At 36.1% G+C, this 13,501-nt stretch overlaps 1 protein-coding gene across 1 annotated transcript in view; it reads left to right on the forward strand.

The window, feature by feature from the left end:
* The first annotated feature begins 6,248 nt into the window (after positions 1-6,248).
* LOC124369129 (dynein beta chain, ciliary) overlaps positions 6,249-13,501 on the forward strand; it is a 106,831-nt gene continuing 99,578 nt past the window's right edge. The window contains exons 1-13 of the mRNA XM_046826935.1: positions 6,249-6,416; positions 7,465-7,641; positions 7,722-7,918; positions 8,008-8,147; positions 8,311-8,463; positions 8,769-8,980; positions 9,278-9,375; positions 9,478-9,610; positions 9,715-9,999; positions 10,137-10,247; positions 10,623-10,777; positions 10,880-11,075; positions 12,107-12,243. Of these exons, the coding sequence (XP_046682891.1) occupies positions 6,249-6,416; positions 7,465-7,641; positions 7,722-7,918; positions 8,008-8,147; positions 8,311-8,463; positions 8,769-8,980; positions 9,278-9,375; positions 9,478-9,610; positions 9,715-9,999; positions 10,137-10,247; positions 10,623-10,777; positions 10,880-11,075; positions 12,107-12,243 (2,162 nt within the window). The remainder of the gene's footprint in view (positions 6,417-7,464; positions 7,642-7,721; positions 7,919-8,007; positions 8,148-8,310; positions 8,464-8,768; positions 8,981-9,277; positions 9,376-9,477; positions 9,611-9,714; positions 10,000-10,136; positions 10,248-10,622; positions 10,778-10,879; positions 11,076-12,106; positions 12,244-13,501) is intronic.

The raw sequence follows: 13,501 nt of genomic DNA on the forward strand, positions 1-13,501 counted from the left end.
GGTGGTTTGCGTGTTCAAGCGAGCAGCGCAGGCCGTGGTAAATAAACAAAATATGTTCAATTAAACCGATATTAAAATTAATTGTTTTTAATAGTGGTTTACAAAATTACACGCCCAAGATAATGACTTTAAGAGCTCATAATTACACCAATACCATATTATTAAAACTTGTACACATGTAACTATTTTGTACACAAATTTGGTTTTGATCAGATCTCAGGTGTCCAAGTTGTAAATCTTCAAAGTTGTAGTTTTGTTGAAAAGCACCAAAAACCGGCATCTACCTTTTTTGTTGTTATCGTCATAAAACTGGGAGTTATTGTTTGCGAATAATTTGCTTTATATGTCTAAACGTATGCTTTAAATTTGAATGTATTTCTCAACAAATATATGGTGGTTTACCTTGTCAACAGTTTCAATTTCCCTTTTGTAGAAATGTTACAACATGTTTTGAGACGAAAGTCACATCGTCATGTGTATAAAAATGAGGATGTTAAATGAAGTTAAAAACAGCACAAAATAATGCATAATACAACATAAAATTCAATAAATAAGACTTATCAGCGATAGATATTTTACAGTACACCTAGATAAATAATAGGTTTACCGCACACGCAGGTTTTTTTTAACTTTCAAACTCGGGTACCTAAACTTTTGAGAGTAGTAGTAGTCAGCCAGATAATTTCTGATATAATCAGTTCACGTTCAAGTCTATCGCTTCCCAAGAAAATAAACATGAAAAAAAAGAAAGGTAACATTTGCTTACCTAATGCCGAGCCTGTTTCATACGTTAGAGACTGGCTCTCGTGAGTTACCACCGAATTTCTGGTGGTTTCTGTTTCACACGTCACAACGCTGTATGATACGCGGTACTCCTCGCCTATCGCCTGTGGAGCCAACAAAGGGGCAGTTGTTTGGCACTATACAAGACCACCGTAATTCTGATACTATCTGTAAACGGTATTCCCTGCATACGTTATAAAGTACGAGTTATAACTAATTATAAAGGATTGTTCTACCTCAGGAGTACAATATCGAGATCGATAACATCTCAGGGCACGGGGTATTCTTCTCAATTCGGGGGGTTCTTGATGATGTTGGCTCAAAGCAGACCGTCTTTGTGTGAATAGCGACACCATCCCTACCAACCCATTTCTCCTCAGTTAGAAAGGAGCCTGTCGGCTCAGGTTCTTCCGTCTGTCTGATAACTCTGGATAGAAAGGTCATAGAGGCCTGACACTTGGCACATAGGTCCCACTTGGTGCAAGGAAGAACTCTACTGATTTCATGGGGTCAGTAGGTTAAAGGGCAGTCAGTCATCTCGCCAAAGAATTTTTGTTATGTTTTGGGTCCTTCGTTTTACTCCGTTGCACCGCTTTAGTTTATCCATTTTCTCTTTTATTCCGTATATGTTCCTGGCACCAACATAAAATTTAAACTCTCGTTATTTTGAATGTTATCTATTAACATTGTATGATTTTTTTGTAATTTGCAACACAAACATCAGTAGTTACCATAAGTTTTAATATTATAACTACCATGATTTCTGAGATACTCAGTAAAACAATACGATCAGAGACAGCAAATAAAATATTTTATGACACATCTTCATGGCATATTTTCTTACTTTTTGCAAGTTTCAACATTAGCCAAATTCTATTATCATAATTTTGAATCACCCTATACATGTACCATATGTGGCAGATATTATAAATGAGAAATTGCTTTTTTTTTGCTCTCACGCGTAAACTATTCAACTGATTATACTAAAATTTTACATGGATATTCTTTGCGTCCAAGAAATTATAAAGCATGATTTTAAATCTAAGAGTCTCATAAATGTAAGATTAATAGATTCCTAGAAGCCGAATATCAAGAAAACATCTAAGTAAGTATGTTTATGTCACATTAAAAGTTAGTAGTGATGTACATCCACCCTCGGTTTCCCGTATTGTATTGTCTTGTTATACACAAGATGTCAGCCGCAAGGTCAAGGAAAACATCGATCTTAGTGAACCTCATATGATATGTCACAAGACAGTTTTATGTATACCCTCTCCCAGTCGTCTGTATTGTATTGTTATACACAAGATATACTAGGTAGGCTACAATGGGATAAGTCACGACAGCAAAGTTTTCAGTGTGAGCGGAGCGGCGCGACACAGCTCTGCCCCTCAGTATCGGACCGACTGCCGCCCCTAGCGTATGTATTCTAGATACAATCCAATATTGTACAAATTTTCTGTCTTTATTCTCCTGGAAAATGCAAAAAGTTGTAATTACTCTCTTTTTATAATTTAAACTTTATGACAATATAATTAGTTCAGTTAAAGAGCAATTTTAATGCAATTGAATTACATACTATTATTTAATACCTCAAAATCAAATGTTAAATATTAAATAAGAAAATTTAATGCTGTTTGTTTATTTGAATTGCGATGGAGTGGAATGTTTTTTTAATTTTATTAATAATACCTATTGTTTCATAAATTATGCACCTAAAATGAATTAATTACAATTAAGTTACGTTTAAAAATTCGTTGAACAGTTACCAAACAACTCTTTTATATTTACTGAAAGTATGAATAACTAAGTAACTCAAATTCATCCTTCGTCCTTCTAATTATATGAGTTTGAATATCAATATAGTTAAGTAAAAGTTTTCTGATCATAATTAGACGCGACTTTTACTAACATAATAGTAAGCCACTGTATACCGTGTCAATTTTGTTTCAGATTGTGATAGAAACGTTTCAATTTTATTGTGGAAAACTAGGTTAATACACCAATGTATTATGATATTCAAAACTTGCAATTTATGATGAAGGTTAACTTTCCCTTAAAACGTTTTCCTCACATGTTTGATGAGATTCCTGCATATTTCGGTACAAATCTAAGTTTGAAATTGATTATAAAGTCAACCAATTTCGAATTGGATTTCAGATGAGATGATGTGATAATATATTCACTAATAAAACAGTTTCGCTCCTCACCTCGAGTATTAAATGTTGGATCACTGTTTGTCTTCAAAATTTATTTCATTGGTCTTAATTTTCACATACATTTACATACATTTAAATGTAGAAGTTAAGAAAAACCAAATCAAATGAACAATAAGGCTGCTCTCAACAGCTAGGGGACAAGTAATGTCCGACTCGGACAGTAAGTCCGACTCGTATTCGTCTGTTTCTGCACCTTCAACGCTTCATAGTTCCTTAGGAGAATGTCATCTTGAGAAGTCTTTACCTACAGGACCGAATGTGGCTATTATAGTAACAATAAGTAGGCCGGATTTGTTTCTACTTGACTTAATCTTCATTACGATGTGTATGCTTTTATTATAAAATATAAACTAAAATTGAAATTTCATTTTATCAGTTACAAGGCAGGTCTACTCCAATGTACATGCCGCGTAACACGTATCACTAAAGTTGGGTACAAAATTTCAAGTCTATAGCTCATTTCAGATATCCTGCAGACACACAATAAAACGGAAATCAAACTTTTTAGCCTCCAAGTCTTCGTTATCGCTCGAAACTAAAGTGGCAAAAGGATAATCAAATTTCACAAAAAACCCATAATCAAACAGTCATATATACAAATTATATCACATATATTGTATAAGGTACGCCGGAGAACATGTCGCGTACAGGCTTCACTGTTTTAGAGGTCATGAGCATTATCTAGACATGTTGGTGGGAATGGTTGATTCCATTAAATAAATACTTCCTTCAGCTAAGTACGACCAAAGAGACGGCTAAAAGTAGACTAAAACATGTACTCATGCCAGGAGAATTGCTATACTACTGGAACCCGCTGTTTGAACGAAACATACTTATCCTTGAAGGGATCCTGGCCAGATGGGGAACATCAATGCTTAAAACGAAATCCTCTCATGATATTATTTATGAAAAATGCAGTGTTAACGTTATAGTCATTGATATTCATAAACATACAATATATAACATAGCAGTACCCTATCTGTCACACCTAACTTCACAATAATAAAAACCAATAATAATTAGTAGACTTACACCAAGATTTGTTCCCAGGAATAAATAAAATTCGCACAGATTTAAAGAAAACCCTGGTTGTGTTATTATCCCTCGGACAATCCGATTTGGTTTTCAGTTCCTGGACACAATACGTTGTTTAGAAAGAAAATTATATTCTAATAAACCGATAAAACGGAGTATTAAAGACCATACAGAACGCAACGAAAACGTAAGCACATTGAAGGCAGACAGGTAATATAGATCTCTCTCTTGCACCAAGAAGAATATATGTCCTAAGTCCTAGGATCATTAATAACTTACAACACTGGCAAAATTAAAAGTCCTAATATCTTGGCCTTTCTTTTTCAATCCGCGATATTTTCCACCAGAAATATCTTAGAACCTCCATCTAGATAGAAGTGATGTATTTAATATATGTATAGATATCTTCAAACATATAAATTAAGAAGAAAGATTTTAAATCTTTTTTAGGTTCTAAAACAAATTGTATTTTGTTCGACAACACGCGGATTAAAACATTATTAGTCCAAAAGCCATTGCATTAAAACATATCGTAGTGAAAAAATCCATTCAATATGAATTCAGTGATACCTGCCAGCGTCTGCATTTAATATAATATTTTTATTACCATGATGTGATAAAAATGTTATATTATTAAGTAGTGACTTTTGTTTAAATTTTCCATAGTTTCCAAGCGCAAGTCCAGCATTGATATCTTAACATTGTTTAAGGTGAACATTCCATATATATTGGAAATTACCCTTACTTCCTTTGCTACAGTGATAATATGGGCAACGAGTATTTATTCTACATCGTTTATCTGTGCCTCTTACACTTAATCTTTTAGGTAGCCCCAAAGGAAAATATTAAACTGGATAAGATCAGGAGTTCTCGAAAATCAGTGGACAGAGCCATTTTCTCCAATCCATCCTCTTGGTCAAGAACGTCCTACAACACAGTGTATTCTTTGATACGTCAGTCCTTGAACAAAACAAAGAGCATTGTTGATTGTTGTGTGTTGAGTTTTATATCACTAAACTATGGGAAATGTCCGTAAAAATCCTGTTTCCTTTAAAGAGCTTCGGAGAAGATTAATCTAGAAGGCTGTAAAAACAGAACATAATAATAGAAACAGTACACAAGAGGACTTGATGGTAATGGACTGTGCTAACTGATACGTGTAAATAAGTGTATAACTCTCAATTTTCGCGATAGCAATTCACTGACCACAACAAGTAATGAAACGTCCCTTTTCACAACCTCTATTCATCCTAAAAATATTCGAACTTTTATAAATAATACGTAGATATATCGTATGTGTGTACAAAATCATAAAAGTATCAGACTAGCAACCTTTCAAACTAGACTTCCCAAAGCTATCGATAAGACTGGAGTTGTTGTCTAGAGAAAAACCGAGAGCGAGAGGGAAGAAGATCCACAATATTTGCACAGACGGGGAGGTTTTATCGCAGGGTTGCGTGGCTGAAGGCGGACCTGCACAATTTGTGTCACTGGCGCCGTATGGATTTTCCAACAAGAAGATGAGCGCTCGCGTGACATGTCAACAATTTACTACAATGTACAATAAATTATATAGAAAATAGCGGGTGCGAGGCACGGCTTTCCCCACTGGGTCGTGTTCTTATTTATAGGCCCCCACTCCCACTGCATCATGAGACCTTACTTCCTTGAGCAGATTGCGCGCCCCCGCCCCTCCCCGTTAACTTGGAGACCTTAAACTGTCTTGCTGATAGGTTCATTACGGCCTTGACTTCTTTATTTCTCATTAAACTGTTGTAAACAGGATATTATGGTTTAATTGAGGGCGTTTATGCTTTACATTTACATCTTAGTTTAAACCCATCTTGAAATGACCATCATTGTTTGTTTTTATTTATTAACGTAAAGTAATATATATCTTTATTTCTGAGCCCTGCGATATTGTTACAATGACTTTTCATCTTCACTCAATGTAAGGATGGCCCATTTTTCACGTTTAATGCTCAATTTTAAATTTTATTTTAAGTTTAAGTCAGTATAATAACTGTAGCAATAATTACGAAGTTTTATAAAATAGAAAATATTAATGTGCTACAGTTTATGAATTGAGTTGGTTTAAAATTGAGGACTAAACTTGAAAATGCGTCTCCTTATTCTACCTTTACAATGAGTACCGAAAACACTAATGGTTTATTGTAAATATTTCTTTCAAGTACAAGTTAAGAGGGCATCATGGAGAACGTTCCCGACACGAGACTCGACTTTCTTGGCAACTTCGTGCAGAAGACGCTGAAGTTAAAACCAGAAAAGTGGGCTCGTCTCTTGGCTACAGAAGAGCTTAAAGTGGTGGTTCTGGAGTTTTTGGACAAGCCTGAGACCATCATCCTCATAATTCTCCAGGTACACAATCAGTGCCGCATTTCCCTATAGGCCCACTAGGCCCAGGCCTAGGGCGCAAAATTTTAGGGGGCGCATAAATTTTAAAGTACACAAAAGAACAAAGTTGCGGCGGCGGGTGGTGTTGGCGCTCGGCGGTACTTGAAATTGTTTTAAGAACAGTTTTAAGTACAGCTGTCACCAACTGCAGCGATGAACGCTCGTTTTCTGTCTTAAAACGAGTGAAAAACCATTTACGAAACTCTCTAAGCCAGTGCAAATTAAATGCACTTTCTGTTATGGTGATAGAATCCGACCTCACTGAATGCCTGGACGTAGAAGAATTAACACGTACTTTTGTTGAGTCAAAGCAAAGAAGAAAATTGTAATGACTTAATGATTTTGAGCCTTTGGCTAATTGGCTTTCTTTTGGGCATTTGGATGTTTGCCCAAAACACCAAACTTTCTTCTCTTGTACAAAGTATTTTTATCGAAGCTGCAAAATTAATTTTTTCATCAAATATAATAAGTTTCAAATTATCTTATGTGTACTCATGTTATTATTTCTAGCTGTATTTTACGTTTTTTTTCATTTTTTGATTGAAATCAAATAAAAGACTTTAAAAACTCATATTTTTTAACTTATTTTTACACCATACAAATGACCACTGTTATTATAACAATAGCTAGAATATTATGTTGCAACTGGTTCATTGCTTTTATTTATTCAAAACACTCATATATATATATATATATATATATATATATATATATATTTATTTATTTATTTATACTATTGTAATTATCTTTCATCAAAATTACGTAATTAAGAAAATTACTGGATTTCTACGTCAGTGTAATCAGAGTCCTCTGGGGGGGGGGGGGCGCTCTTTGGTCTGTAGGCCTAGGGGCGCCGAATTTGTAAATGCGGCCCTGTACACAATATTTGTTTAAATCAAATTTATTTATTTCAAATCTTTAGAAAATATAAATTTCCCTATTGTTTCAGCTAATATTAATCCAAATTGGGAAATGATGATTAATCTGTGTTTAAACTTTACCGTTTTTCTAGAACGCAGCAGCTCAGCTGATCCCGTCCACCAGCTTCCCAGTAAATCTAAAGAGCAAAGCCGCTTACTTCATTAAGAAGGCTAAACTAGTTGTTCCCAAGGAGAATCTCAGTGATGTTCTCATCCTGGGGGACATGGCCACAAAACCCATCGAACAGCTGGCTGTTCTGGTCGATGAGGTATTTTTACTAAATTGTTCTTACCATCAAAACCCGCAGAAGTTCTTGAGGGTGATAATAAAACAATTTGCCGGTTCCAGATATTCGTGCCACTTCTGTCGAACCCCAGTAATCATAAAAACTGGCCTCCAGTCGTAGCCCAGGACGTGAGCCAACATGTGCACTCCCTCAAGAGCACGGTGCATCAAGTCAAGGGTCAAGTGTGTGGCCAGACCGTGCTGCCCATGCCCGTGGGCATCGAGAGAGTTCACGAGGCCGAAAGGGAGCTCACAGAGAGGTATATATATATTCCTTTTATAAAATCTTGAGAAATATGTTCTTTAAGTTAAACAAAATCCAAACACTAACCTTTATTCGTACTTGTAGTAATGGAGAAATTGTTGATCTTTACTTGAAGTCTGCCATCGAAGGTGTCATCATCAAATGGGCTACTCAAATCAACGACATTCTCACAGAAGAATCAGGACAAGCTTTTGCTAACGGGCAAAACCCAACTCCTTCTGCAGGTAAAGATACGTAAAAATACTTGAATATCCTGATTCATTGTCAATAGTATATATACAAAATCTATCCATTGTGTTTAATTGTTAAAACTCTCTTTAGTGTAATACTGTAGAAGCATTATCATTATTATTTTGATTGTTATTGGATAATTTTTTTTTTTTGTAGAAACAACATTCTGGGAAGGTCGACTACGTAACCTTCAGTACATCTATGAACAGTTAAGGGATGACCGAGTCTGGAAGATGGCAGTTATTTTGGAACGAACTGATAGCGCATATTTCCCATGTTTTAAGAATATATTCCGTAACATTGTTGCTGGTAAGCGAAGTATTGTACTCTAACTCGTGGGCCTCTTAAAGCAATAATGCTATTCCAAAACATATCAAAATGCCTTTTCACTAAGTTGTGGGAGTAAACGTATTTTTTGAATTTTTTATTAAAAAAACTTACTGACTTTTATTCTAGAATACTTTTATATTCTCAACCATTATATTTTCTCAGTGAGTGATAATTGTTTTGAGATTCTACTCAATTAACTTAATTAAATTTATTCTTCAGATTTAACTTCAGCCTCAACGAATTTAGAAACATCTTGAGAAATTCTCACAAGAATTTTTGTACAGCTTTGACAGAAGCCAAGGACATCTGCAAATTCCTGAAGCCCCTCTCCAAACACTTTACAACACTGGAGGAGACGGACTTTGCTGACGTCTCGCCCTGTCTCAAGCCGCTGATGCACGTCGTGTGTCTGGTGTGGGCGAACTCTCGCTACTATTGCAACTCGGGCAAAATCATCATCCTCCTCAAACAAATCTGTAACCTGATCATTCAGCAGGTAGCCGTAGAACTAACTCACTGTAATGGAGAATTTTGATTATAGTAATAGGTACTTTGGATAGTATAATCTGTTTGCAGACGCCTCCGGAGATCAATATCAAGACCCGTTTTATGCATACCGAGTTTAAATTAGAACCTAGTTAAGGTTGCTTTGAAATGTTAATAAAATATAAGTTATTAAGAATGTAATATAATACTCGTAAATATAAATTTCTATATTGTACTTTGCTTCAATACATTTTTTTTCTTTTGATTAAACATTCCACATCCTGACCTTAAATACTAAATGTTATAGGCCAAACGCTATCTTGATCCCACTTCAATATTCCAGACAGATGTTGATGAAGCTAAGCAACGTGTACAGCTCTCTATAACGGTTTTGAAGACATTTAGGTAAATTAATCAACTTCTTTTTATTCCACTATCAAAAAATACTTTTAAAGTCATCGAAATTTTAAGGCTTCATGTTGTAACTCTTCAAAATGTATCTTTCAGAGAGATATTTGATGAGTACAAGGACAACTTGGTGCCTTTCTTTAAGGATCGACCACCTCAACTGTGGACCTTCCATCCAAATGTTATCTTTGGCAGATTTCAGCTCTTTTTGGACAGGCTACATACAATTCAAGTATGTTAATATTCTGATCGTTAATCTGTCACGACACAGTTCCTAAGCACCAATAAACATTTCTCTATCACAGAACTTCAGTAATTCTGATATTTTCATTCCAGTGGTTTTTTGACACGGTTCTTGAGTTCATGAAGCTGGAGCGAGTGGAGATAGGCGGTCTCAAGGGAAGAGCCCTTAGTTCTCGAATCATCACAGTTTCGCGAGAGTTCAATGATCACTTCACCGTATTCGCCACCAAGACCTACGATGTCTTGGACCCCGAGGATCCTTCTTTTCTCATTGACTATGAATCCTTCCAGAAAAATATTGAGGACTTGGACCGTCGTCTAGCTTCCATCCTCTGCCAGGCCTTTGACGACTGTTCAAATTTGGAAAGTGTCTTTAAGGTAATTTATTATATAAGTTTTCATTCTTAGAATTGTAAATTAAAGTTGTTTAATATTATTTATTGATTAAATATTTACTGATGATTGTGGGTTACTTTACAACATATCACTTTCCAATGATCTTTGTTTACATACAGTTAATTGAGATTGTGGGTTCTGTGCTGGAGCGGCCTCTAATCAAAGAAGAGTTCACCACAAAGTACCAGATGATTGTCAACATGCTGGAGTTTGAGATGTCTACTTCAGAGGTAAATAGAAGCATTCGATTTCGCAGTTTTATATTAAACTCCATAAAAGTTTAAAAGGATGATGGTCTTGGTGACTTTATACAGCTACGCATCAGATGAAATCGTTATTTGACAGCAAAAGTAGGGTAGTTCAACTCTGATACCAACAATGTGTTAATTAACATTCTTCATATAGAATCATCAGTTACATGTATATCGTTACATCTGTACTGTACTGTAGATGCATTATTGTTATTGGAGTGATCTGTGATTCTTCAAACGTCTAAGTACAAATTTCACACTAGCTTACACTTTTTTGTAAGAGGAAATATTTATACGTTACGTTTAAGAACATTAAAAAGTAAAATTCAGTCTTTAATCGTGAGGACTGTGCAGGAACTATTCAATGAACATATGGAAGAGTTCATGACGACGGGTCGGATGCCGGTTGCCAAGAACATGCCCCCGGTGGCTGGAGCCCTCCAGTGGACTGCTCAACTCAGGCAGAGGATCACTCTACCAGTTCACAGTTTCAAGAGTCTCGACCATATGTACGTGCAAATATACACACAACCATACATATACTTATCTGGTTAATCAATGAATTTCCGATAAATCGTTACTTTTATTAATACAAAATTGTAATGATCCAGCATAGTTCAGTCGCCAGATGCCCAGGCCGTGATAGAACGCTACGAGCGTCTGATGGCTCTCCTTGCGGAGTTTGACCAGAGACTGTTCTCTGAGTGGACCAATCTCGTGCCCTCTCAGATCGCTCGCAACCTCAAGCGATCCTTGCTTACGCGCACCAAGAACAACAGCGAGCTGCTGCTCAACTTCCACAATCAGGTAAGTAAGGATTAATGTTGATATGAAACTCATGATGCCCACTTACCAGATGCCCAGGCCGTGATAGAGTGCTACGAGTCTACCCATCTATGAGATAAATGTAGTGTCCACCCAAATTATTCAGAAAGGATATCCTTATAGTTCCAATTTCTAAATTTCTTGTATTCGTGTCCTTCACTACAGAAGGAGCAATTAGGCATGATACTTATTGCAATGCTTCGCAACGTGTCTGAACCTGTGACCGTCGTTAGCTCTACCTAGTTCATGACTATACAATTCTGCCACTCTATGTCAAACATATCTCGGTAGTGGCTCGTAGGCATCTTCTGGCAACGGAGATCAGGTTCATTGCATGCCACAGAAGCCGCCCTGCAACTATGAGACTGCAATTAATGATACTGCAACTTTTAAACAAGAGCTAATAGCATCCCACCAACATTTTATAATTGATAATAAGTTCCACCCAGACCATAAATTTAGCTTGTAAAAGTAAACAGGGGTTCGGGGTTGTTTTTTTGTTTTGTTTTTTTTAGTGTCCGTTTAAAATTTGATTTAAGATTTGTTTAAATGGAGAAATGACTGTTATAGGGTAAATAAGAAAGATTTATTAAGAACAGACCTCATGCTTTTTCATTTTTTTAATCCTTTTTCCTTTTCTAGATCTTTCATGAAATAAGAAGTTAAAAGTAATAGGACAGAATTCGAAAAGCAACCAGAGCTTTTCATTTGTTGCCTTTCAGCAACAGACTGTGTTTTTTCATTTGCTGAGAGAGACTAAATCAGTGTGATTTTTCAACGGAGACTGCGTTTGTCCCCTGCTAAGAAGTAGTGAGGAGTCCTCTTTAGTTTATTGTTCATTCTTCAATGTTTATTTAACTAATGACTAGAGATGAGAAATATTGAGACATATAAACATATAAATTATATTCAGTATTTCAAAAATATTAAACCTTTTTTTTATCTTAGTCTAGAACATTTACAATGTTAATGGTTAAATCAGATGATACTAATTTATATGTTCATGGTCTTAGTTGACAACTATCCTTCGGGAAGTCCATTATCTGCAGTTGGCGGAGAAAGAGGATATACCCGAGGAAGCCATCAAGCTTTATGAGAAGAGAGACGTATTCAGGAAGTATACCGTACAACTGAACCTCACAATTGAATGGTATGTCGCTTTGCGCCCAGTCTAATATACAGGGTGGGCCATAAGTCAGTTGACAAAAATGCATTTGGTGCAATAATATACCAAACAAGAGAAAATACAAATACATTTATTTTACTATGTAGTACAAATACAATTTATTAATATAGGAAAACCTGTAGTATTCAATGAACCTAAAAAAATATGCTCAAAGTGGTCTCCATGCTGTTCTAAGCAAAGATTGCATCTTTTTAACACAGATTTAAAAATTGTGTCGCAAATGTTCCTGGACTGTAAGTTTTCAAATTCTGATTGGATTCGTTCCTTCAAATGCTCAACATTACGAATCTTGACTGAATAAACCTCATTTTTTAGTATACCCCAGACTGAAAAATCCATCGGTGTTATATCTGGGGACCGTGGAGGCCATTCAATAGTACCCCGTCTGCCAATCCATTCATTAAAGTTATTATTTATAAAGTCTCTCACAATAAGTCTATAATGGGGGGGAGTGCTCCATCTTGTTGCCATATCAACTTTTTCTTAACCGCAGATATTCATAAAGTGGATTATTTTCCAGTTCTAACAACACCTCTTGAAGCATATCTAGGTAATTAAGAGAATTGACAGTACCTTCAAAAAAATGAGGCCCGATTAGCCCACCGCTAAAAATACCAGCCCATACACTCACGCCAGGAGCGTTTAACTCTGTCTCCATCGTCAAATGGGGATTCGTAGAATCCCAGTAGACACAGTTGTGTCTGTTCACTCTGCCATTCACCTTAAAAGTTGCTTCGTCGCTCCAAAGAATGCTTTTGTAAAAATTGGGATCGGCTTCTTGGCGGATTGTGTACAGCTCGCAGAATTCCACACGCCTGTCCGGATCATCTTCATTTAGGCCTTGGAGTAAGGTAGGCCTATATGGTCTCAAATGCAACTGTTTCTGTATCCTTCGTAGGCTTGTTCTTGCTATTCCATACTCATTTGATGCTTTACTTTGCGATTTCATCGGTGATTGTTCGTCATTCAGATTCTCTTCTGTAGTAACATACCTTGGCCTACCTGAACGAAGAAGCTCCGCTACCGACCCAGTCTCTTCAAATCTTAAATTTAATTTGCGAATACCTTGTCGAGATGGAGGCTGAATATTTGGAAAACGTTCCACAATCAAATCACTATAATTATGATCATGTTTCCACCATGTTTGCAAAACAAACACACGCTGTTCTGTTGTTAATTTCCTATTCATACTTTCTCAGATATCGACAATAAACAAACATAA

The sequence above is a fragment of the Homalodisca vitripennis genome, chromosome 1, assembly GCF_021130785.1.
Source record: "Homalodisca vitripennis isolate AUS2020 chromosome 1, UT_GWSS_2.1, whole genome shotgun sequence".
NCBI classification, from domain to species: Eukaryota; Metazoa; Arthropoda; class Insecta; order Hemiptera; family Cicadellidae; genus Homalodisca; species Homalodisca vitripennis.